This window comes from Xylocopa sonorina, chromosome 15 (genome assembly GCF_050948175.1).
Source record: "Xylocopa sonorina isolate GNS202 chromosome 15, iyXylSono1_principal, whole genome shotgun sequence".
Lineage (NCBI taxonomy): Eukaryota > Metazoa > Arthropoda > Insecta > Hymenoptera > Apidae > Xylocopa > Xylocopa sonorina.
In genome coordinates this window covers 3,083,348-3,111,153 of record NC_135207.1, presented here as the reverse complement: position 1 = coordinate 3,111,153, position 27,806 = coordinate 3,083,348, and the positions used below count along the sequence as shown (strand labels likewise).

General features: G+C 29.9%; 4 protein-coding genes across 4 annotated transcripts in view; 1 reads left to right on the top strand and 3 right to left on the bottom strand.

Moving 5' to 3' along the window:
* The window catches only part of LOC143430877 (thiol S-methyltransferase TMT1B-like), a 257,467-nt gene that overhangs the window by 207,363 nt on the left and 22,298 nt on the right, over positions 1-27,806 (bottom strand). The window lies entirely within an intron of this gene.
* LOC143430614 (uncharacterized) lies at positions 495-8,370 on the top strand. The gene is made up of 13 exons (XM_076906967.1): positions 495-585; positions 1,214-1,481; positions 1,647-1,791; positions 2,451-2,650; positions 3,351-3,457; positions 3,792-4,013; positions 4,591-4,794; positions 5,385-5,687; positions 6,310-6,408; positions 6,686-7,068; positions 7,466-7,580; positions 7,738-7,896; positions 8,158-8,370. The coding sequence occupies exons 1-13, from the start codon at positions 511-513 to the stop codon at positions 8,350-8,352; spliced, it is 2,475 nt and encodes an 824-aa protein (XP_076763082.1). The 5' UTR covers positions 495-510; the 3' UTR covers positions 8,353-8,370.
* Positions 9,425-10,561, bottom strand: LOC143430722 (short neuropeptide F). Its single transcript, XM_076907109.1, has 3 exons — positions 10,455-10,561; positions 9,981-10,162; positions 9,425-9,567 (listed from the first exon to the last, which is right to left on the bottom strand). The coding sequence occupies exons 1-3, from the start codon at positions 10,540-10,542 to the stop codon at positions 9,508-9,510; spliced, it is 330 nt and encodes a 109-aa protein (XP_076763224.1). The 5' UTR covers positions 10,543-10,561; the 3' UTR covers positions 9,425-9,507.
* Positions 20,864-27,224, bottom strand: LOC143430644 (pyruvate kinase). Its single transcript, XM_076907019.1, has 8 exons — positions 27,083-27,224; positions 26,058-26,296; positions 25,095-25,272; positions 24,452-24,670; positions 24,194-24,373; positions 23,361-23,587; positions 21,163-21,385; positions 20,864-21,078 (listed from the first exon to the last, which is right to left on the bottom strand). Exons 1-8 carry the CDS (start codon positions 27,222-27,224, stop codon positions 20,864-20,866), a joined length of 1,623 nt encoding a protein of 540 aa, XP_076763134.1.

Here is a 27,806-nt window from a genome sequence, read left to right as displayed (position 1 = left end):
CCTTTCTATTCTTGTAATGTTGCTGCATCTTACATTGCCATTGTTTTATGTTGTTTACCAATAATTAAACAAGACGTTTGAACAATACGTTTTAACGGTTTGAAATATTTTATAATTCAAAAAAAAACCTCTCCTATCGCATAACAAAGAAATGTTTCACATTCGTTGTTTAAAATACATTTATCAATTCGCATTATTTCTCTGCTTTAAATCATTCTCAATTTATTTTAATCATTAGTTTATTAGATTTTTAGAGAATAATTTCTCTCTTTCTCTCTCCATGGACTTTAATGAAAATTAATATCTGAAAATGAGTAATAGTTTTTATAATTACATGCAAGATTTAATCAAAATCGACATGTAACGGTTAGAAAATATTTTTTTTTAGTAGTAAGAAACATTTTTACATGCTTTTATACAATTGTATATTTATTAATGTATAATAATTCAATGCATTTTTTATAATTCTAAGTACACTGAGATATAGAATAAATCGAATAGACAGTAAACATGGATATTATGGAAGATGGTAATTTAGTAGATCGCGTTCGGATCTTATTGCAACGGGACATGCAATATTACCAGGTAATATTGTTTTAAGTATATTAATTCCAAGTAAATTTTTGAAGTAAATTATGCATATAAACTTGTCACACAAATATTAGATCAGTATTAATCACTGGTAGCGTCATAGGACATTTAATTAAACTCCTAACATCATTTTCAATGCATTTGTTTAAAAAAAAAAGAAACGAAACAATACATTTTACCACCAATACAATTTTATAATGAATCCAATTGTTAACTTTAAAAGTGGCTTGACTCTATTTTTGGTCAGAAAACACATTATTCGCTAATTAATTATTATTATTTTAATAGCAACTGTAAATTTAACTATTTTAGGTGCACTTAAGCAGTATAACACATTAATGTGCAATTCTGTTGAAACGCTAACTCTTAAATACCTCGAATTAAGTACAAATGGACTTAGGTCATTTTCAAAATAAACAGTTCATATATATTAGGGTGCACAGAGAATCTAAAAGCACGTGTACGCAATAGACATTAATAAAAATGTCAATTTTTCTACTTTCTTTTTTATAAACACAACTAATAATATCATAGACATTATTATCATTCTATAATACTAATTATAAGCAATTTGTACAATATCTTATATCATACGTTACATCGCATGGCGTGGTTTATACAGGAAATGCAGACAGTATTAAAAGAACCACTTTGCACGCGAATTAGCGGTGGAAAGCTCGATTTTCCAAGGCTCGCATCATTCGCAGCTGTTAAAATCGTAACATGGTGGGAAGCAGACTTTTTATCTGCTTTTAAACGTCATTCTGGGTTAACAAGTGCGATGGACAATGAAATTCTTGCAACTGTAGGGGGCGAAGAGGGGGTGATCAAGAAAATCCAACCATCTGAATTTGTGTTAGTCGTTGTTGATACTGCTGATAAATTATTAGGTAAAAGATATGATTTTGTTCGAAGAAGATTAAAAATTAAGATATTTTTGCAATCTAAATGAAATACTCTTTTATAAAAATAAGAAGCACCAATGATATTGATGTTTAATATTTTTATACACTCACTCGAAAGTGAAACTACCTTTTTTTCTTAAATAATTTTAGAACATTTACATCTGCTGATTCAAGAATCATTAGACCATGCAGATTTAACAGTATTAACAGCTGCTCTGGGAGCAGCTGCGTTAATAAGGAATTGTTTATGGTGCTACCATCAGCAAGTTAAAAGTTCTATTTCTTTGCAATCAAGGTATCTATGTTTTGTCCTTTTCTGATATCGTAAATTTTTATTAAAAAGTAATAAGAACATTACTTCTTAACGTGTTCATTTCATTAATTATTACATCTTGTAATAAGTAAATGCAGTGATACCACTTAAGAGTTGCAGTTTTCTTGGTTTACCAGGTAATAACTAGAACTGACTTAGCGCTCGAGCAGTTAGGATGTAAATAAATAGTTGAACGGAATTTCAAACCCTAATCTTCTTAATTTCTGTACAAAAAAGGTGGGGGATCCTTCGACAAGTTCCCTTCCTTATGCAAAAACGACGAGACTCTAACTAGCGACGTTATAACCAGTAATCCTCGAGCATTACCAAGCATGGCTACTAAAAAATTATTAACAGATATAAATTAGATGAAGTATATTTGAATTGTTCGAAAAATTAACGTTTTATTGAATAATATAGGCAGCATTTGTTCTGCTGGATTTTTGTTATTTATTTCGTAGCTTTATAATTTGTTTTCTGAGAATGTCCCACCTTTATTGGCAAAGTATGTTATTTGGTATCATTTTTTACTGATTTATGATTTATTTTGCATTTTATTCAACGATGTATAATTAAATATTCTACGATAATTTTAATGTCTTTAAAAGATTTTAATATCTTCGAAAATTTCTTGCTCCCAGCGAGAAATTAAACAAATCGTACAAATCTTACCACGAGATGGCTGAGGCTGTAGCAGAGCGATTATTGGATTTGCATTGTCGTTTAATATCGTTGTACATACTGAACGAAGCGGATTCACTTAACTGGGATGGCACTCAACCGTTCTTCGAACGAGAGCGGTGCTCTTTTGTGATACAAATGTGGTGGCTGTACATGCAAGGTAATTGTGGACAGTTGTTTGCCAAATGTGGCTAAATTCGACAATCAGAAAAAAAAGATATTAATGGTTGCTTCTTACAAAATTATCAGAACAACATTACAAAGTTACAAAGTTACAAAGTCACGAAGTCACAAAGTCACGAAGTCAAAAAGTTACAAAGTCACGAAGTCACAAAGTTACAAAGTCACGAAGTTGCAAAGTTACAAAGTAACAAAGTTACAAAGTCACGAAGTCAAGACGTTATGAAGTTACGAAGTTTCAAAGTTACAAAGTACAAAGTTGCAAAGTCACAAAGTTACAAAGTCACAAAGTGGTTAAATTATTCAACTGAACTAAGCAGCATTATTAAATACATATAACAGTCTCTCATCGTGGTATATTTAATAATCCTAGCTTATCCTAATTGAAAATTGCGAGTGTCTGATGACATGCAATTGATCATCGCGTGCCTCGATATTGTAATTGGCTCATTGTTATGTTTGTGATTGAAAAAAGGGACAATATAGTTAAGAATAATATACAAATGTGGAAACGGGGGAGGAAAGAAGAAAAACGTGAAGAAAAGAAGAGAAAACACTTTGCGTTTTCTTTTAACATTTTTTTAATAATCTTAACTAACTTAACCGTAATTGTATAATATATTCCTTTAAGTTACTCTCAAATTTCTCAACTTATTGTCACATTATTTTTATATTCCTAGGAACAAAGACAGATTTATGGAGTACTGTATCTCCAAAAATGGCACAGCGCATTTTCTCTGGAATGTTGAACGAATCTCTGTCCATTATTGTAGCACGATTCATATATGTAAGAACATTCTTTCGTATTATACAAGTTATGTTTGCGTTAAGGGTACTGTCGCTTCAAATCTCATTAAAGGTAGTCGAGTTTTGTTGAATTTTGAAATGGCAAAACCCTTAATTTTCGTCTAAACTATTTTAAGAAATAGAATTAAGCCTTAGTAAATAAAACAAATAAAATAAATAAAGTAAATAAAGTAAATAAAGTAAATAAAGTAAATAAAGTAAACAGTAATAAATAAAGTAAATAAAGTAAATAAAGTAAACAGTAATAAATAAAGTAAATAAAGTAAATAAAGCGTTGTATAATTACACTAATAGAAATTTGAACTTATATATAGGGTCGACCAAGTTTGGCACGATCAGAACAATTCTGGACAGATGCCTTTAATGTTCTGCGCTGTACCGGATATCTCGCGTTGGATGCTTGTGTAACTGCCAATGAAATGCTTGGAATTAAATTAAACAAACTACCTACCGCTATCAGAGATATACATACGAAATGCAACGAATTGTTGGTCTCCTTGTTACTGAGGGGTACAAGCCTTCAAGATTTGTATCAGGTGTGCACAAATAACAATTTAAAGTAATTAAAGTGTATTATAGCTAAAGTAGACACTCTTTGCTTTGAAATTCCCTTGATGACGTTTCTCTTTTTATAAATTTTTAATGATTTTGTAAATGTAACATTATAGATCTTCATTAGTAGTTAAATGGTTATATGCAACAAGTGAAGGGAAAATTTAGTGATTTATGCAAGTCTGAGTATTATTATACTTTTTCATAAATTTGTAATCATTTTTGCAAATGTAACATTGTAGATTTTCATTAATATTTAAATGCTTGCATGCAACAAGTGAAGAAAAAAATTTAGTGATTTACACAAGTCTAAGCATTGTTATACTTTTTCAATACATTATTACAATAAGAATCTAACTGTAGAAATGTAGAGAATTCTTGGATAATAATGCCAACTTTTTTCTGATTATCAAAGTCGATTGCTCATTTAATTGAATTTAATATGTGTAATTAATATGATTTAACGATTCACGAGCTGTATATCACAGTTCGTTTAATTCTAAAGAAAACATTTGTAATACTCTGCATTAATATTATAGATTCATGAAATTTTTATTACAGGAGTTTCGTGTCGGATTTGAGAATTTACCGATGTTACAACCACGTCGCGAACCTGCTCCTTGGTTATTAATATGTGCGCCAAATTTACTGGGTTCATCCGATTCCGATGTTTACATTTCCAGTTTACCTGAAGATCGAGCTGTGATCTTAGAGTTAAATGTGCTGAGGCATCAACCGCAACCAAATTGGCCACAGCTGCTGAAAGTAATTGTATTAGAAGAATTACATTAAATATATAAGATGTGATCAAAAATTTGGAGACGTAAAAGTAAAAAATTTACAAAGTTTGATAGAAACTGGCTGCGTTTCATTAAATTAGATCTCTAAGTGGCCAAGTTATCATTTCTTTTTTTCGAAATCTCCTTTTTTAAATTATTTAAATATTTGACAGAGAAGAAATGAATTTTTTTTTAGATTTCAGGGCACAATTGGAAAATTTTATTGCACATCCTTTGAGAAAGATTGTTTTAGAAGGACTCTTTCTCTAATAAAACGAACATAATCGATCTATAATGCCAAATCGATCATTCATGCTTTTGGAATCCTTAAATAAATAAATAAAATTTCCTAAATAATTAAATTTTTCAATGAAATGGTCTGTGGTTCTACAATTTTTTTGATTCCTTTTGACGCGTTTGCAAACAAGAACTAAAAAATTGTATCCATCAAAACTAAATTGAACATTCTTGAAAAAAACATACAATAACTTGTTGCGAAATTATTAACAATTATTTTATAATATATACAACTTCTATTCGTGATTAAACAATTATTACAGTATCTAACTTTTACAGGTAATCTTTATGAATGATTATGCAGTGGCAAAGATATTGCTGAACACTCTAATGCACAAATGGGGTGACGTTACGTCTAAAGATGATTTTGAAAACTTGGAAACATTGAAACTCAGTGGAAACAGTTGTGGAGGGTTTTTATGTAGTGGTAAAACATGCAGTCCGTCGATGAAAGTAACGTCAACATTAAGCTTGTATAGCTTAATGTATATTTTGACATATGTTGCACAAGATCCTGGTCATGTTATCGTATCTGCGTTGAAGCAAAGTAGTGGTTGGTCCAGTTATCTCGATCGACAACAGGTAATTCGTTTATCGACGAGTAAATCATAAGCAAAGGGAGGTCTATCGAAATCTAATTTTGTAACTTTGTAACTTTGTAACTTTATAACTGTATGATCTTGTAATTTTTCAATTTTTCAATTTTGAAACTTTGTAACTCTGTAACTCTGTAACTTTGTGACTTTGTGACTTTGCGACTTTCTGACTTTCTGATTTTGTGACTTTGTAACTTTGTAACTTTGGAACTTTGGAATTTTGTGACTTTGCGACTTTCTGACTTTCTAATTTTGTGACTTTGTAACTTTGGAACTTTGTAATTTTGTGACTTTGTGATTTTGTAACTTTGGAACTTTAAAACTTTGGAATTTTGTAATGTTGTTCTGCTAATTTTGTAAAAAACAACCATTGATCCTTTTTTTTCTGATTGTCGAATTTAGTCACTTTGGCAAACAGCTGTCCATAGAATAATATCCAAAAAGCTGTTGCTTTCGAAGTCAAAATTTAACCATTCTTTGCTACACATTCCTGTTAAAGGTTTCCATCGTTTTATTTTTGAATCTTCTGTGTCATTCTTGAATTATTCAAGTTGAGACGCTTTTTGGGTTTATTGATTTTGGGTTTATTTATAACTTTATACATTTAGGTCTGGAATCAATCAAGACCAGCCTGGCTAAACGCAATTCTAAATCCCTTAAAAGATATGATGGAACCAGTTATTGAACTTCTTTTAGAAGCTGTAAGAGTAAGTTACCAGTCAGTGTACAATGAATAGTAAATTACTTTTTATAATTGTAGAGCGTTGTCGTTATAGATAACCATTGTATTTTTCTTCTACAAAATACTGTACTGAACAACTATTAATTTACTTACTGACCAATTGTTAATTTTCAGACGACAAAAATCATATTTTTATATTCAGTCAAAGTCATATTTTTATTTTTATTCAATGTTCGCAATGATAATTTTTAAACAGTAGCAAAAATAAGTAAACAGTCGCTGAAGGCATTCATAATTTTCAGACAGGAGCAAGTATGTTCCAAGCGATGTCATTAGTGATCGGCTGTTTCACTGAACTCTACGTCACTTTACCACCTGCGATTTTAAAAACTGCGCTCGCATTAAATGACAACATTCCCGCTCACTGTAATCCAATTGGCGGCAACGTCCTTCTTCATATTCTATGCGCGTCGCTTTACACAGCGCTTATCGAGTTCTCGAAGACCTGTAAAACGGAGGTACAAGTTAGCCCAACGTTCAGAGAAATACATTACGAATTAAATTTCTTCGATCCTAACGATGTATCCGCGACTGTGATCGCATTGGCTGAAGCTATTTGCAGTATCGATGAGGATAACAAGCACACATCTCAAATTGAGGATTTCTTTCAGCTCGTGAGAGACAAGTAAGACGTTTAGAACGAGATTAGGTTCGAGCAGAATAACCATAAGCTGTTGTTTCTAGCGTTATTAGTTCCAAATAAATAATATAACAAGAAATAAATAATATCGATAGATATTTATATAATATAAATATAATATATAAGGATAATATACATGGATAATAATATAAGTATCTATTTATATTATTAAATAATAAATTTAAATAATATAATAAGAAATAAATAATATAAATGATATAAATAGATATTAATAGATATTTATATTATTTATTATAATAAATACATTATTATATTATTATTTATAAAAATAGTAATATAAATAATATAAATAATAATAAGTAATAAAAATAGAACGATTTAATTCGACTGTATATATTGTTTAATGCATATTTGATTTCAGCATGGAAGCATCGAGCGTAAATTCACGCACAAGCAGAGTACACAATTTTTCATCCATTATTGAAATATATACCGATGAATTATTATTTACCAGTTCTGGACGCCAAGCTTTAATGGTATGCGATCTAAATAATGATGCATTCAAACCTCTTTTTTTCTTAACTTAACTTAACTTAATTAGAAAATAAAACTTAACTAAATTTGATTTAGTTTGTATCACGTTCGAAATTCGTTATTCTAAGTTTATTATCGTATATCACTTTCGCGTTGCAGATAACGCATAAACTTTTAATTCGAGCATCCGATTCGCTGTTAAATAATTTGCGCCGTAATAATGTTAACAAACTTGTGGACGATATACCTGAGACTTTGCCGCTTTACAAACCTTTAACTTACATTATGTTCCACATCGAAGACACTACTTTTGATCAGGTCAGTAACAAAACTAAAATTGTCGTTTGCGGGCAAGTATAATTTAAATATAATTAATATAAAATATAATTTAAATAAAATTTAAATTTTAATATAAATTTTATAAAATATAATTTAATACATTCAATATAATAATCAATATTTAATAATATAAAAACATAACTCTCTTCAGAGCAGAAAATTCTATGAATATTCTTGCAGATGTTCGCTTGTATATTAATTACAGATTTAGAAAGAATAATAATTTCATCTTGTTCGCAGTTTCTTATCCAATACGATGAAACGAATTGGAGGAAAATTTTAACGATGCCACTTTCTGTTACCGCGAACCGTGCACGAAGCCAACTTTTGTCGCGACCAGAATTTAAAAATGTCGATGAGTTAGTTTACGAGGATAGAAAAGCTGTGTATTCGCTGAAGAAGCTCTGCAGTTCGACGAAAGTGCACTTTAAGTAGTGTAGGAATTGATTAGTACTACAAAAGCGGAAACTTTAAAAATTTCGCTTTTCACATACAATTTTTCACAATTCGTATGCTTCATAGTTAATATCATATTTAACAAGGAAGATTGTCAAATAAAAATCTATTGAAAGTATGCAGTAACGTAATGTCATTTGTCTAAAAATTAAAGCTAATTATAAATATTATCGCAGAAAAATAATTTTTTTTATTTATTGAAAATTTGTCATCACTATTTTTCCTACTCATTTGTGAAAAATTTGTTATTTATATTTATTTGAAATTTGTTGGAATTTTTTGGGAATTGTTTACAGATTTAATTTTAATCTATAATTGCAAATGTCTTTCATTACTAATGAAAATTCCTTTTAAATATAACAGAAGCTTATTTATGCAGCAGAGTGTTATTTTATAGTCAATTGACATTTTTTTATATTAATTATTAATAATTCTAAAGCTGTACTACTGAATTCCATATAAATTGAGTTTGTGCATCAACAAAACAGAAATGAAGCTTGATGAAGAAGTAGTCATCGTCATTATTTAATCTAAATTTTATTAACTTTATCTAATAAAGATAATTCTACTGAGAGTTAGATTTTCTTCCTTAACAACTATTTAACTCTCATCTATTGGGTTCTGAATTTAAACAAAAAACTGTCATTTTCCTCGTGACACTAATATATTAATTTAATGTTCATTTATAGTAAATAAGTGCAAGCATGTGATCTATAAAAAGACTTACTCAATTTCTCTAATATCCTTTTTATTTATTAGCTCCAAATATATCAATTCTTTTAAAACGTTATATCAGTGTATACATTTTTGTATCGGTTGACATTAAAGTAACTGATTTTATCTTACAATGAAGTATAAATATTCAAATAAATAAGAAGCTTAATCGAATCAAACAAAGCTGTTTAAGAGTGTGACATTCAAATTTCATATGTCTGATCTGTGGAAAATGCAATACAAACAAGCGTACACTTTTCTTCGTTTCCTCGTTTACGCGATTGCTGGCAAATAATTGATAGAAAAAAAAAGCACAGACCAATATTGAATCATGCGAAGTTAATAAATAGGTATTCATCCTCTAAGACTGTTACACATGTAGTACGAGAAACCGAGGAAGAAAACATTGTCCATTTTTGTTCACTTGTCGTTAAATCTTGACGATGCGATGCTGTTTATTGGTCTTGGTAGTAGTCCTATCTGAAAGATATAAATTAATATTCCTTTAATTCCTTTAATCCCTTCCTTAAATTTAATATTTCTTTACTATTTTATACAAATATATTATGCAATTTGTAAATTCGACGAGACTTATTGGATTTTCTGTACTTATAATGTAATGCAACGAATTATTACGTTTTTATTACCATTTCAAGGGCAAAAGATTGCAAGGTTTGAAAATAAATACGCGATGTTTGTAATTTTAAACTTACAGAAGATTTCAAGAATTGCAAGAGAGGAACAGAGGCTGATGAGTGTTTATCATCCTTTGAGATGCAATTTTTTATCGACGTAAAATTCTATGTTTATTTAAAATTTATTTCTAGTTTTAAACAGCTGCGATAAAAAAATAGAAAGATTTCTTTTAATTAATAGCAACGAGTTGCGCTTACAGATAAATTAGGATCCGAACGTCCAAAACGTAGACGCAACGAAGGTGATCGTTGAGATTTACGGATCATCAAATGCTCGAACGGAACCTCACCAAATCCAGCATTATCTAAAGCAGCACGTTGCATCAAGAGTTTGTAAAGCTCGTGGATATTTTCTGCAGGCATTTTTTCGGGTACTTCATCTGTAAATGTCAATTATGAGGTATTTTAGATATAAATTTTTCATTTTTCCTTTTTTATTGTATTCCTATTGCTGTTAATCTTTTGTACTTACTAATTATATTTAAGTTTCAATAATTTAATAATCTAATTTAATAATTTAATAATTTAATAATTTAGTTAATATTTCAGTTTTTCAATGCACAAACACTTAGAACATTTTATATTCATTTCATAAGGCATTTTAATAATTATTGTCTGTGTGGATATGATTATACAAAGTTGAATAAAATGTACAATTTTTGTTTAACGTACCTGCATAATCTATGTAGTTTTCTGAGGCAACAACAAAGCCAATGATGATGCAAAGCACAATTGATCTCGTGTAGAATTTAGCTGACATCTTATTAAATTTCCTGAAAATAAAATCACGTAAATATTGTAGATATTTTTAATCGATTTTCAAGAAAAGTTGGAATAACATCGCTCTTGGTTCAAACGATGTCTCTGCTATAGAAATTTAGTAATATTCTGTTGCTTTAAATAATTGATTGATATTATATTAATTTATTCTAATTATTCAATTGATACGTTTAGAACAAAATAATTTTATGACTAAAATTAAACAGTATATTAATTACAAAAATAAAGGTTCTGTATCGTTTTTTCTATGCTAATAAAAATAACGTTATTAAAATTTTGATTAAAAAATATTTACCATAATTAATATAATTTTTGTTATAGGTTCAACTTGTATTTATAAACGCCAATAAATCAATTTTCTATTCGTTTATATTATTTAAAACCCTGATAAATATGGATTAATTAAAGTGTTAAATTTAGGGAAGATGTTTCGTTGATGGATTGATATTTGTAGGAAAATACATGGGCTATCGATTTTGCTACAATATTTTTAGACTGATGGTTAAAATATAGTTAAAGTGGAAGGAAAATATGGCTTCGCTTAAAGGTTTGATAAATTCCTTTTTTATTAAAATATCGCTCACAGGTGATTTAAAAAGTTAAATAGAAAAAATATTACTGATTTCAATCATTGTTTTTCTATTCTATTAATTTATTGGTAATACAGATGTATTATAGTTAATCCTGCCAAGAAAGTAGTTCGATTATTCTTTGAATACATCACTCAATGAAAGCATATATGTAATTAAGATTTAGTGATAACTGTAGCAATACTGAAAATCTGATTTACCTTATTTTCTGTTAAAAGAAACCAATGTTAATTTGTAAAACCATTGTAACCATTTGTTAATTTAATTTCAAATGACGTGAGAGAATACCTAAATAAAAAACATATCAACGTAAAACCTTAATATTTAATATTTAACAAAAATACTGTTTCTTCAATGTGAATGTGCAATTTTTAACATTCTAGTTCTTTTCACTCTGCATATAACATAAATTAATTTATGGAATAACATTATTATTATATATGGAATAATATTATTATATTTATTTAAAATAATTATATTAAATTAATTAAATTATTATTAACCTTTAAAAGTATCCTTCAGATTTGGAATTAAAATGGAATTAAAATGATGACTATTGTGAGATATAAATTCAATTTGCACTATTTTACGTGCATTAAGCGAAAGGTATTTAACACTGAACAATACCATGGAAGGTTAATCCACTGTTTAACAATCAGTATTATGGGACACGTAATCATGCTAGAAACTCGCTAGAAAATTACTTGAGAACTTAACAAAGGAATCCATGAACAGCTTGCAATTATATGCTTACAGAAAAGCAAAACAATTTACGGTCACAAATCTTAATAGAAGTGAATTTCCATTTGCACAAAGTAAATTGATACTTTTAAGAATTTTTTTTTATATTCTCGTGTTTTTCATTGTGTGATTATCAGCGTGATTAATGAAAATTTTCTGCTCAAACACAGACTTCAGAAGAGTAATGTAACAATAAAACAGTGATTATTATTTGTAAAAGATTGTTCAAACTTTTTTATTATTATTTTGGGCAATTTATGTTCATTTTCTAATTTTAGAAACATTTATGTACATTTACAAAAACATTATGAATTTTAAGTTCCACTTACAACTGCATAAGCATTATTAGAAAAAAATTATATAATTACTGTCCCCAATAAAATTGTAATATTAATATCGACCAATTATTTAAGACAACGAATATATTTAAATTTACAAATTTCAAAAATGTATCCAAAATCTATTGTTTAGTACAATTCAAATTCCACTGATTTCTTAAGTTTATAATTCCAGAGAAAAGTACATGAAAATGGATATTTCTCCGCGTAAAATCGGGGTTTCTTCAAACACAAAACACAAATTACATCCTAAATAATTTGTGGTAACAACCAATTGCCATTACAACATTTTAATAATCGTTCCTTAATAAAAAGAAGTAAAGGAAATTTGACAAATATTTCGATAATTGAAATTAAACACAATTGGACAGTTTCAAGATAGAAGAACTCATAATCCCACTGGGCAAAATAGGAAATGTGACAACTATTTCGATAACTGAAATTAATTGAAACACAATTGGACAGTTTCAAGGATTCCTAAGCTCACTGAGTAAAATAGGAAATTTGACAAATATTTCGATAACTGAAATTATCTGAAACACAATTGGACAGTTTCAAGGTAGAAGAACTCATAAGCTCACTGAGCAAAATAGAAAATTTGACAAATATTTCGATAACTAAAATTAACTGAAACATAATTGGACAGTTTCAAGGTAGAAGAATTCATAAGATCTTTGGACAGTTTCAAGATAGTAGAATTCATAATCTCACTGGATAAAATAGGAAATTTGACAAATATTTCGATAACTGAAATTATCTGAAACACAATTGGACAGTTTTAAGGTAGATAAATTCATAAGCTCACTGAGCAAAATAGAAAATTTGACAAATATTTCGATGACTAAAATTAACTGAAACATAATTGGACAGTTTCAAGGTAGAAGAATTCATAAGATCTTTGGACAGTTTCAAGATAGAAGAATTCATAATCTCACTGGATAAAATAGGAAATTTGACAAATATTTCGATAACTGAAGCACAATTGGACAGTTTCAAGATAGAAGAATTCGTAAGCTCACCGGGTAAAACAGGAGAGTAGCCAAAGAACGTCGAAAGAATCGTTGATTCTCTTTTCTCGATCGAAGTACGATCTTATAAATCGCGAGATTCGCGCGATACGAGAGCGATGGTGTGAAGTGAAATTGCACGGAGGGTGTCTGCGTTTATATAGGGGCAAGGCTGTCCAGGAGAAGCGAAAGGGACAACAGCGCGCGCCTGCTTCTGCTCGCAAGCCTTATTTCGCGTAGGGGTAGGGATCTGGTCACCATAGAAACCGTGCGACGCTGAAAAAGATCCTACAACGAATTATTTTACATTTTCAATGTTAGAAAAAGTGTGCGCAAGGTATGTCTCGTCTGAAAATGTTCTTATTCGTCAGCTTTTTATTTTGTTTACAGTCGAATTAATCGTTGAAAGTAACAGTTGAAACTGGTTGTAACGTTTCAGGACGATTGTGGAAGGTATAAGCAGAATCTGCCAGCTTTTTATTTACATCAGAATTGCTCGTTGAAAGATTATAATAATTCAAAACGATTGTAGAAGGTATAAACATAATCTGCCAGTTTTTTATTTACATCTAAATTACTTGTTGGAAGTAACAGTTGAAACTGATTATAACGTTTCAGAACGATTTTGGAAGGTATAAGCAGAATCTGCTAGCTTTTTATTTACATCTAAATAACTCGTTGGAAGTAACAGTTGGAACTGATTATAACATTTTAGAACGATTGTGGAAGGTACAAGCAGAATTTGCCAGCTTTTTGTTTACAGTCGAATTACTCATTAAAAGTAACAGTTGAAACTAATTATAACGTTCCAGAACGATTTTCGAAGGTATAAGCAGAATCTGCCAGCTTTTTATATAGTTTACAGTCAAATTACTCGTTGGAAGTAACAGTTGAAACTGATTGTAATATTTCAGAACGATTGTGGAAATTACAAACAGAATCTGCCAGCTTTTAGTTTATATCTAAATTACCCGTTGAAAATAATAATTGAAGCTGATTATAACATTTCAGAACGATTATAGAAGGTATAAGTAGACTCTGTCAGCTTTTTATTTACATCCAAATTACTCGTTGAAAGTAACAGTTGAAACTGATTATAACATTTCAGAACGATTGTGGAAGGTAGCAAGTATTCAGCAAGTATTTCAGAATGATTGTAGAAGGTACAAGCAAAAAAAAAATTTTAATTCGAAAACATTATATAATAGTGTTTTGACGACTTGTAAGAAGTGTAAAGTTATGAAAAGCATTTTATAATCTCTTCAGACGACGATGAGGACAATGTGCAACGATGAGCAATGATTCTCCAAGTTCAGATGGTAACTCGAGTGGTTCTGGTACAAGGGTTGATACGATTTCGAAGAAAAGTGTAGGCGAAAGCGCGGATGGTCGGTCAAAAGCGGACACACGGTCTCCTTCGACGTAAGAGTCTTTTTACTTCGTTTCACCGCGTCCTTTTTCTTAGATACAGTTGCTCGCAATTTCTTCATTGCACGATCTTTCAACATGAGTTTTCGCCCAGATCTCCGCGATCGATTTCTAAGACGCTTCTCGGTTACTTCGCATCAAAGACTTGGTGAGATTTGTCGCTGATACAAATTTCAAATTCAAAGCTTCGATTGCTAGTTGTTGACTACGGATGATGCGAGTTATTGATCAGAATAATTCACGATTTTGCGTTCAGTTTAAGCATTGGTAGAGACAGTAATAAATGGATAATATTTGTTAAAATCAGGCGTCTTTAACTATAGTAAAATATGGCGAAAGACAAGAACAAAGTAAAAATCAATCGTATAACTTTTTTTTACTGTATTTTTACTTACTTTTGGACTATAAACAGTGGATAATTAACGATTTTACGTTCAATTTATGAATTAATAGAGACACCAATAAAAGAATAATATTTCTGAAAATATTAACGCGTCTCTAATGATAGTGAAATTCAAGAACAAAGTAAAAATCAATCATATAATTTTTTTTATTATATTTTTACTTACTTTTAGTAAAAATCAATCATATAATTTTAAATGATAAATTTAATCTAAAATCAATCAGTGTTCTCAGTAGAAACTGTCCACTAGAATTTCCATTAATCCAATGATAAGTTGACAAAAGAAATCATTGATTAAATATTAAACTATAAAAATTGAATAATTAACGATTTTACGTTCAATTTATGCATCGATAGAGATAGCAATAAATGAATAATATTTCTCAAAATCACGCGTCTTTAATTACAATAAAAAATGATGAACGACACAATAAATTTTTTTACAATAAATAATATAAAATATACCAGTGTTCTCAGTAGAAAGACAAGAATTTAATTCTTAAAATCACGCAACTTTAATGGTAGTAAAATATGGCGAAAGACAAGAACAAAGTAAAAATCAATCATTTATTTTTTTTTTACAATGAATAACATAAAATATATTAGTGTTCTAGGTAGAAAATATCGATAGAATTTATTCCAATTAATCCAACGATAAGTTGACAAAAGAAATCGTTGATTAAACATTAAACTTGCCTAACAAAAGCACGTTTAATCTCGCACTGTAGGATTTCCTGGTTAGAAGGATCGACACGCCAGTTTGTCCGCGTCCATTATCTACGCGTTCCTACTGATTGCCTACAAAAAGTCCGTGTATGCACGCATATTATCGCCTAGATGAATTATCGAGGATTAAGCGAAGCATAATGGTAATATGAGACACGAATGAAGTTTAAATGCGAATGCCTCCTCTTCTACCTTATCTCGTAGTCGTACGATTCGAGTTTTAGATGAATAGCAGACAAATCTGAACCCAGTTTCGCGGTAGGGGTTCAATTTCCTTTGAATCGTAAGCAACGAGGGATCTTAGAAACGTGTAGGTATTTGATTAGTCCTGATTAAAGCTGGAATACACGTCGAACGTTGTGTGTACATTCACAGAAATGATATTCTTCTGTTTTCATTAGTTTTCTACTAAAATTGGTGATTTTAGTTATTCTTTTCTTTTTTTAAATCGCGATAAATGTTGGTAAGAATATAGAAATGCGTTTATAAAATATTTTCTGGTATGTATTGTAAATTATTTTTTCTTATTTTAGCTATAACTTTTATTTTAATTGAGTAAAAAATATAATTTATCGAATAAAAGAATATTTTAGTTTTACTTTATTATAAATATTTTATTTTATCGAGTAAAAATTGTATACAAGGTTTAATATTTACTATTTTTATCGAGAAAAGTACATTCTTTGCCAATGAAAATAACGTTATTAAAATTTTGAATAGAAAATATCTACCATGATTAATAAAATTTATATAAATTTATTTCCGTTACAGGTTCAGTTTGTAATTATAGACGTCAATAAATCAATTTTCTATTCGTTTATATTATTTAAGATCGTAGTAAATATGGATGAATTTTTATGCTTAGGATTAATTAATTAATTTGAAATTTAGCGAAGATGTTTCGTTGATGGATTGATATTTGTAGGAAAATACACGAGCTATCGATTTGGCTACAATATTTTTAGGCTGGTGGTTAAAATATAGTTAAAGCGGAAGGAAAATGATATAAACGTCTGTGTTGGAAACGTTAAGTATTATATTTATTTATTTCATCGCGTGCTTGTTAAACAATGCGTGGTATAAATAATATTCAAGCATATAAAAGACGTGTGCGTAGAGATTCGCAGAAATATATTGACATTTGTGTCAATTTTATGTAATGTACAAAGAATTGAATGGGAAAAAAATAAGATATGAATGTATAATAGTATAGAAACAAATTTACATTGCACGTGTACCATTCTAATCAATAATAGTCATTGGTGATTACTGAAAAATTGCAATATTTATTACAAATCAGAGAAAGATAAAAAGAATATTTAAAAATAAAATGTAAAACTTGATGTTTACGTTTAAAAAATATCATTCGAGAAAAATATCTCTCTTTAAATCGAAGCATTTTAATTTTTATTACACATCAGAGAAAGATAAAAAGAATATTTAAAAGTAAAATGTAAAACTTTATGTTTACGTTTAAAAAATATTATTCAAAATCGATTATATCTTCAAGAAATATTTTTCTTTATCTACTTTTAATCGAAGCATTTTAATTTTCATTACACATCAGAGAAACATTAAAAAAGTATTTAAAAATAAAATGTAAAACCTGATGTTTACGTTTAAAGTGACGCACAATTAAAATTCGACTGTACGAAGACATTTTTTGCTATATAGAAATTCCTTTGCACGAGATTAAATCAAAGTAGTGACTATACATTCGTATGAAATACGAGTATATCGACAAACGTGTAGATAATGCGCATCGAGAAGAAATTATGATTTCCCTCTGTAAGTAAACAGAAATGAGTGAAATAAAAAGAAATTGATCGATAGCTGAGCATCGTGGGGAGTACAAGAGCGTATACAATTACGTTCTGACATTAACGTTAATGTCCACTCTTGAACATCGAGCATAAATGTCTGAATCAACATATCTGCTCGTGGTAATGGCTACCCGACTTTAATTGAACGCATTTAGGCCTTGGCGTCGACGAAAACCTTTGCAGAACAGAGATTTGCATGGATAAAAAGAAATTACCAAACAATCTAGTTCGACGCATAAATAAAACAGAAAAAAACTTACCAAACAATTTAATTCGACACATAAATAAAACAGAAAAAAACTTACCAAACAATTTAATTCGACACATAAATAAAACAGAAAAAAACTTACCAAACAATCTAGTTCGACACATAAATAAAACAGAGATTTACAAAGATGAAAAAAACTTACAAAACAATTTAGTTCGACACATAAATAAAACAGAAATTTACATAGATGAAAAAAACTTACCAAATAATCTAGTTTAGCACATAAATAAAATTAGATTGTGTAAAAATTAAATAGTACGTGCGTTAATGCGATAAAAGTTGCATCTCTACTGCAGTATCTTTCTTAACTTTTTAAATAAATCAACAAATGATGTGCAATACTTCTCGCGAACAGCTTGAAACCATATTTTTAAACTTAATTTGATACAGAAAAATGTTAAAAGAAGTATTTTTACTGTATCAACTAAATATCAATGTACTTTTTGCATATTAATATAAAATGCAATTGTATTTAAATTTTTAATGAAATTATGCAACTTGTCTCGCATAAATCGATCGTTTTAAATATTTAAATACAAATGTATGATCGATTGTGCAGAATGATCGATAAATGAATAGTCTACAAGATATTTAAACTTCTCTATTGTTAAAATATATATCTTTCTGTACGTTATTGTAATCATGGTATTCTTGTTTTCAGACAATATTAATTTATGAAGAGTACTCGAGAGATTCCACGCTAGATTTGAAATATGTCTCCACGTTGCTTAATCTTGCGTTTCAAAGTGTTGCCAGAGTCTCGAACCATTTAACCCAACCCATGAAGCGTTTTGTTCTAACTTACGCGTTGCAATACATGCGACCGTGCCTGAAGAAAGGATCCTTCCAGGAACGTTATTGATTATCAAGTTTTGATGGTTTCTATACGAGTAGACCCTTTAGTCCACGTTAACGCGCAATTACTAGCATAACACAGTCATTCTCTGCACATTTTACCATACAAATACTGTGCGAATGCTTGTACGTGGAAAACGATCTTGTCAAACTTGAAGCAACAGATTGATTTTGATTGCAAACACTCTTTTTAGTGTAGTAACGTGGTAGACGTAATAGATGGCATTCTTAATTTAGGAAAAATAGATTTAGTCACGTATTTCTTTTTTTTTTACGCGAAATGATCTCTTAATATCTTATACCCGTGAAAACTTACGTTGGTGTGCATTAAAATTATCTTTGGGGCATCTTTGGGAAGATTTTTGGGGAAATCATTTGGAGAGATTTTGAATAAATATTTATAAATCCTAAGAAAATATAGTATTGCTTATATTTGAGCTCGTACAATTAATTTCTTCTTCTAAACATAAAATAAAGCTTTTAAACAAGAGAGATAAACACCAATACTTATCATCAAATTGTATCTTTCAATATCAATCAAATATAAAATGAATATCTACAAATTTTTAAGCAGAAACTATTAGTAACGCATCCTGATATTCTAAGAACCATAATTATGCTTCTGAATAATCGTTATCGAGATTTCTGTCTAAATCCAATTTTAATTTCACACTCGTACATATACGATTTCTGTTAGAGCACGCTTGCGTTTTATCTGTGATTCTTTTATCCTCTGCAATGTTCCTTATCAGTCAACGATTAAATAGGTATTACACATTGCAGGTACACAGGTTGCGAAGTTTCTGTGGAGTCCGATAAAACAGAAGGGTCGTCTGTTCGTATCATATTGAGGCACATTATCATACCGTAGAAGCTTCTTTTGTGTTATGCATCCAATGCTATCGATTATGGAAAGGAATTGCGAACTATTAGAACACCTCGCAGTGTCCACTGGTGAATAAGCACTTGTGTTACGTCATCGTTTCTATCTCTGCATCCCATCTTGGTAACGCCATGTAGCAATTTATCAAACGGTTACACCGTTTTCATTTTGTGTTCTGTAATTAATTCCACTGTAAGTACATAACTGTTGTCTTATTCTGCCTTTAGATATATTTCAAAAATTTCTTATGTTGATCTCATGATTCTTGACAATATCAATATCTGTGTTAAAGGTTCTTACAGTTTTGTAGTTTGAGGATTATCTTTCCTTTTGAGCAGTATTTTCTTTTGTAGATCACATCCCAATTCTATGTTTAATATCTGTGTAATTAAGTAACAATGGCAATATTTTTTTTTGCAAACCCAATTCTAACTCTAAGCTTGATAATTATGTATTAAGTAACAATGGCAATATATATATAAGCTTAATAACTACGTAATTATAACTATATACTTATAAGTAACAATAGCAATATTTTTGTACACCCCATCCCAACTCTAAGCTTAATAACAATGTAATTAAGTAACAGTATAGAAGAATTTTAAATTCTTAATATTCTTTAATTATTTAGTAAAATTTTCAATCGTAGAGAGTTCCTACAAGGAAGTCTTCACCTATTATTTTACTTTTTAAGTCTGCCTTGTAATGTAACTTCTTTGCATTCGAGTTATTCAATTGAAATGACCCCCGGCATTAATTATTGAATTTTGTATGCGCAAGAGATTACATGTTATTAAAAGCACCAAATACCTTATAAAAATAATTTTAAAAAATTTGTTCCTATCGCATTGGTTCGTATATATCTAAAACATAATTTAATATAAATTTTACTGTTTATGATAATTATGTAAATTTAATATAAATTAAACAAAAACATTGTGCTGATAGTAGCGAAATATTTTTTGAAAATTGTATGCATAATTATTCTTAATAAATTATTAGTTTATATGTATGTACTTAATTAATTTCATGTATGCCACGGATAGCTCGTATAAATATTATATAGTGTGTCATCTGTTGATATAGTTTCTATTAGCCCACGGCAATATTTGCTTTAGATATGTCACATCTGTTTCAACAATTTTTAAATTGTCGCAAGCATGGTACTTTTGGTAATGCTTTATTAAACGTTAACAATTGCAGAAGATTACTTAATTCACATTCAGTGAAATGAAAATTTCACCAGCAAGGCTCGAAATCAGACACTTGATTCTCGGTGTGTCCTGGTGATGCATAAAATATGCGTATGCAATTCGTGAAACCTGTTCCTTGACACCATCCGCTGATAACTACAATCGGATCGCCAACTCTAATGTACTTCTTTCTTCGAAGGGAGTCGACACCTGTTTGTATTCGAGTTTGTATGTCCTCGCTCCAATTAGCCAACGATTGCTCTGTATACAAACAATTACATTAAACATTATCATTTCAATGTATTTTTAAGTAAATTCATTCAGCATAAGAGTAGTTATATTTACTTCTGTAATGAAAAGGGTGGACGCCATGGTAGAGTTGCAACCGTCTTGCAACTTCTCCGTAACGAGTGATTGCAAGAATTGGACATCTTGGTCGGTACGTTGATAACAAAATAGCACTGTGTCCTGTTGTCGTGGTAACAACAATTGCGGCTGCATTTGACTTTAACGATGTGTCCACTGCTCCAATAATGATTGCTTGCAAAGGATCTAAAGGTATTGGCACCTGTTTGTATAAGGGTGATTCATTACTCTGTGAGAAATTTTTACAGCTGATGCTACACTTCAAAAGCAACAGAAAAGTTCATATAAACTTAGGTCTGATTTGCAGATATGGCAGAGAAAATTGGGATTTTTGTTTTTCCAGAGAAACAGCAGTTTCACTCATATTATTGATTGCATCTTCCAAACCGTAAGTCCTACAAGAAAATGACAAGCAATATTGAAAAGAGCAATAAATTTGCTGTTGTAATAGTTCTTATTTTATTCTGAAACTCGAAATTAAGTGGAGTGCAAGAAGCTACATCAAAGATTCCAGTCCTCACCCCTGTAGGGCTTTAAGAAAAATTCTCTGTTTGTTTTTTTGCAAATTAGACCAAGGTTTATGTGATCTCTTTTGTTGCTTTTTAGGTGTAGTATCAGCTGTAAAAATAATCACCCTGTATATTACACATCTATTGCCTTCTTTTCATCTTAATTGCCAGAATTTTAAAGTAGTGCTGATTAAATAAAGAAATTCCTCAATTTTCATTGAATAAAAAGAGTAAGATAAATCATATTTCCCGCTTTAGAGGTAAGAGAGAGAGAAAGATATATAAGAAAGCTATAAGAAAGAGTGAGACAGATATTAGCGACCTTACTGTGGAACCCCTGGCGCCATCTCTGCGAAGAGTGCTCAAACTGGTCGCTCAGCATTATCGACAGCGAAGTGAACTACTCAAGAACTACTAGCGCCATCTCTGCGAATAATACTGAAACTAATGCTCGACTAGTTTCAGCATTTCTCCAAGAGATGGCGCTAGTAGGTTTCAATAGTTCACTTCACTGTCGATAACGCTGAGCGACCAGTTTGAGCACTTTTCACAGAGATGGCGCCAGAGGTTCCAAAGTAGGGTCGTTATCAACTATCTCACTCTTTCTTACAGCTTTCTTATATATCTTTCTCTCTCTCTTACCTCTAAAACGAGAGATACAATTTATCTTACTCTTTCTATTCAGTGAAAATTAAAGAATTTCTTTATTTAATCAGCAGTACTCTAAAATTCTGGCAATTAAGATGAGAAGAAGGCAATAGATGTGTAATATACAGGGTGATTCATTATTCATGTGAGAAATTTTTACAGCTGATACTACACCTGAAAAGCAATGAAAAAATTCACATAAACTTAGGTCCGATTTGCAAAAACACAACGAAAATTAAAGAATTTGGTACAGTACTCTAAAACTGGGTAATTAAGATGAGAGATGGAAGTGGAAACGAAGTCAGAAAGGCAATAGATGTGTAATATACAGGGTGATTCACTACTATACAGGTTGAGGAGTGAAATGTTTGATGTAGCTTCTTGTAGGTATGCAAAACCTGGAGCAAAACAGCACAAAGTTGGAACTGGAAGGTCCATAATTCACTAAACGTAATTCTTGTAAAAGAGGGACTATTATAATAGCAAATTTATTGCTCTTTTTCATATTGTTTGGTATTTTCTTGTAGGACAAATAAAGGAAAAGAGTGCGATCTTTGCAACTAAAAAATTTAAATTAACGTAAATTTTCGACAGCTTGAAAAAGCAGAGCTAATCACCATTTTTATTAGATTATAGAGTGCGATCTTTGCAATTAAAAAATTTAAATGAACGTAGTTTTTCAACAGATTGAAAAGCAGAGCTGATCACAATTTCATCAGATTATAGAATGCGATCTTTACAATTAAAAAATTTAAATGAACGTAATTTTTCATCAGCTTAAAAGACAGAGCTGATCACAATTTTATCAGATTATAGAGTGCGATCTTTACAATTAAAAAATTTAAACGAACGTAATTTTTCATCAGCTTGAAAGCAGAGCTAATCACAATTTTATCAGATTATAGAGTGCCAAATGGTAACTGGTGGAAAAAGTCGATTTACATAGCTCTTCTTTAATCGTTTTATGTTGAAAAACTATCGCATAATGATAATATAAGTTTAATTCAATCACGCAGATACCTTATAGCTGAGTTCATTAAAGATTTCCTTCTGCCATCGCGCGCTTTCAGCTTCTCTGCATACCGCATCGACATCATTCAATAATCGAACAGTCTCTTTCGTTCCTAAATTGCCCGTTTTAAGAAATATTCCATCGACGCCGTTTAAAACAGCATTCGCGATTAGACTCATGTCAATACTTAGCTTTTCATCGCTGCACGTTCGAAAGCCCAGTGCAATTGGTTTTCCTACCTAAAAAATATTGAAGAACACATTTAAGCATATTTAAACTATTTTAGAAAATAGAAAATTGCTTAATTTTTATCGTAAAGTTGTCAATTTCTGAAGTGCTACATCAAGTTCCTTTTTAGACATTAAAAAACAGAACAGCAAACTAAAATTGATTTTAGTTTTAACTGTTTTAAAAATTTAGGAAAATTTGATATTCTATAAAATTACGCGACTTTTATCGTAACTCATTTCAAAATATCATCCTCTTGAAAAGGATGCTTCCTCTGTTATGGGATACCTCTTCGAAAAGTAGCTAAAAGTACACTACAAAGTTACAAAAATTGTATGATTTCCATAATTATTATTTTTGTACTTTTAAGTTTATATTCCAACAAGTTAATTTTTTTACATCATACATTCTTAAATTAATAATTTGTAATCACAGACACGTTATTGCGTATTTGTTTAGTGACGAAATTATTTACGCAATATTAGTAAGGTAATATTTAAAACAATGTGAAATAAATAAATTTAAATGAATTTAATGAATTAAATAAATAAATTTAAATAAATTTAATGAAATAAATAAATTTAAATGTAATTTAAATGAATTTAATAGATACTTGCTTTGATACATTTTGCAATAATGATCTTCTCAACGAGAAACAACTTTTCAGGTCCTACGTCTACTTCAACGCTGTCTCTGTCGAGAAGAATAGCGTCAGCAGCATTTAAAATCTCGTCAAAATTTTCTATACCCTGTTGCGTAGAAATCTTGGCCACGACACAGATTCTAGGATCATCTTCATATCAAATTCGTTCATGTATACGTTATATTATATAAGTATAGCTTGAGCAAATAGTGTACAGTTTAGACATACCCATTTCTATCAGACGACTTTTCACACCGTAGATCATTTTCTCATTGCGCACGTGGTTCACAATAAGAAAGTCACATTTTAACTTCGAGGCTAACTTGATGTGTTGAGTATCTTTCTCTGATATTTGTGGCAATGAAACTATGGTGTCCAATAATTGTACAGGCTTGTTGTCTCTTACTATTCCACCTTTGACGATTTTGCAACTTACAGCCCTCTCATCTGTTAACAAATAAATTATCGATTATTATATAAAATATGACAATTTAATTCCTACTTTTTTGTTAACAAATCAATTACTCGGTTAAACTATACTATCTACTCATTCTGTTGATCCCTGACTTTTCTAGAAATTGAAGAACGTATTAAAAAGCACGAATGTTAATATACATCATAATATGATAGAAACTTGAATGCGTTAATATGTATTTATATTCTGTGAATATGTTTATTACAGCTGTACTTTGGGAATTAAATTGTTGCATCTTGTGCCTATCTTTTACAAAATTAGGGGAATTTTTATTAACTAAATTAATAATAATTGTTACTTTTAATAACTTTAGTTTTAATAATTACTTTAGTTTTAATAATTACTTTACTTAATAATTTACTTTAAATAATAAATAAATAATAATTATTAACTAACGGATGCAGGTAACTCGTAACAAGGCAGCGCCTCGATCGATCAGTATTCTGTCACCAGGTCGACATACTCGAGGTAATTCGCGATAGGAAACCCAGAAACAGCTGGCACATCCTGCGCGTCTCGCAATGCTGTCTGTTACTAGTTTTACCATATTACCTTCTTCTAATTTAGCGTATCCCTACAAGTAAAAGTATTCTATACGTATGTGTAATTTTCGTGGACGATGCTATTATTTCTAACATGTCAGGGGAATTAATTATTTATTTGTTAGATTAATTTATGCTGCGTTATACGGAAACCGTTTTATATAAATATTATAAAATTATATATTATATTATATTATATATAATTTTATTATATTATATTACAAAACGTTGTAGAAGAGTTTACTGGATTAATATAATATTTATTAAATGTATATTATATTAACACTGGCCATACTTTTGAATCCAGTGAACTTACTAACACAGTCACAAGATGCTGCTATTTACTTAATTACGAACTGCTCCATCTATTTAATTACTATCATCTTTTATTGTACACACATACGTACATACATATTCTGCAAACAAATATACATTAACGAGGCTAGTAAAGTCAAGATTATTACTTGCATACGCACGTATATTCATTTTTAAAAATTATCGACTTACGAAAGCGAATTTTACAATTAATATTCTCATACAAATTGACATTTTTGTACAAGAAATTAGATAAAAACAGCTAGAAACTATATTAATTCTTGTTATAAGAACAATCAACGTTAAATGCACAAAAATTGTAAGTTCATATTTCAATTAATCGAGTATTATTTCATACGTACATATAAAAGCACCCTTAATAAATTAATTTATCGATTATCAATTGATACCACGATAATAAAAATTTATATTTCATTTATATTTCATTTTTCATCATTTAAACGAATAGTAATATATATAATGTGATAAATAATAACCGTACCATACTGCTTTCGTCACCACGAAAGACACCAGTTCTTATCTCAGGACCACGAAGATTCATTGCAACTGCCAAGGGATAAATCTCGCTGGTTAATTCGTACATTCTGTTCCCTGCTTCTCTGATCGATTGCACAGTGATCGCATGCCACTTCTCCTTTTCGTGAGACACATTCAAACGTACTGTGTTCGCTCCAGCGGTCATCAGGTCAACAATAGCGTCAGGATGAGAATTTCTCATGCCTATAGCAAACGTACACCATAGTATAATGTAATAGATGTTCTTACGTAATAAATATCGAGTAGTAGGGTGCGTGTGCGACCAAAGAGGGCCATTTAAGCCTTGTCTAAGCATTTCAATGAACCATGGCGTTGGTAATACCCTCGAGGCTCTAATAAGAACCATCTAAAAAGACATTGCTGTGTGAATCGTAGATGAGAACAAGTCTAATGAAGTATTTTCTTTAGAAGTATGTTTGCGAGCATGAATTACTCAGGCACTGATCAATTTTAAGACTATTTAGAAGAGAAACCCTAAATATAGCTGCTACACGCTGATCTTGCTAAAAATCAAAATTTAATTATAAATACTTTAAATATAAATACTTCAACGTCGATTGTTTATTCAGTCCTCCATTTTCCTCTATTTCAGTACTCAGTTATCCATTTATACCTCAATAATGTATTTCAAAGTCATAGAAATCGATGATGTTGTTCGTTTAATAAATAATTACCAAATAATTGTAACCAAATGTCTCTTTTCTCGGTTATGAAGCGCTGATCGATGGTTAAGGAGCAGGATGACGCTGTTTCTTGATGTGTTGGCGGTAATCCTTTTCAAAAAACTGAATTTTGTGACCTGAAGACCACCAGAGGGAGCAATAACGAGGCGCAAGGATTTGAGAGGCGGTTTAGAGTGAGTTAATTAGCAAAATCAGCGTGTATCAGTCAGGAATCTTCTTTTCAGTTGAATATATTTCTTTTAATTCGTTACTTGTAAATTAAGCAGGATACGATCTACTCGCTTACCCAATGTAATCATAATTTGTGTGAGCCTTGCTAATTTAGGACTGGAGTTTATGTCGAGGTGTACATTGTGTTCAAGACGTGTGTTTTGGTACGCTGCTTTTCTTTGCTCGTCCGTTACTAATTGGTCTTCGAGATGTATCATCTACGTATCGAAAAATAAGCAATAAAATTTATGTACACATGTACATAGAAAAAGTTTAAATTATTGTTAATTGTAAGCAATTATATTTATCTACTTTAGTTGGAAATATTTGTAGGAAATTTTGTGCTTATGCATTCTCTAAAATCGTTAGGGTTCGCTAAAAAATAGACTGATTTCGTTTAATAAATTAGAAAAACAATGTACATTAATTTCAGTAATATGAAAGTTACAAATTATAAAAATTGCATTTATTGAATTTCAAATATTTTGCATTTATTGAATTTGCAAATATTCCATCTATTGAATTTTTAAGTTGTTTTAATAATGCAATATAGAAAAATTAGAAAAATAATGCACATTAATTTCAATAATATGAAAGTTATAAATTATAAAAATTGCATTTATTGAATTTGCAAATATTGCATTTATTGAATTTTTAAATTGTTTCAATAAAGCAATATCCGTCCTTTTTGCGAAAAAGTACATATAATAAATATGATAATTAATAAAAACAATAGTTGTAGGTCTTAGTCCTTTATTCTTGTTGTAATAAACGCAATAATGTTATATATATATTCCCTG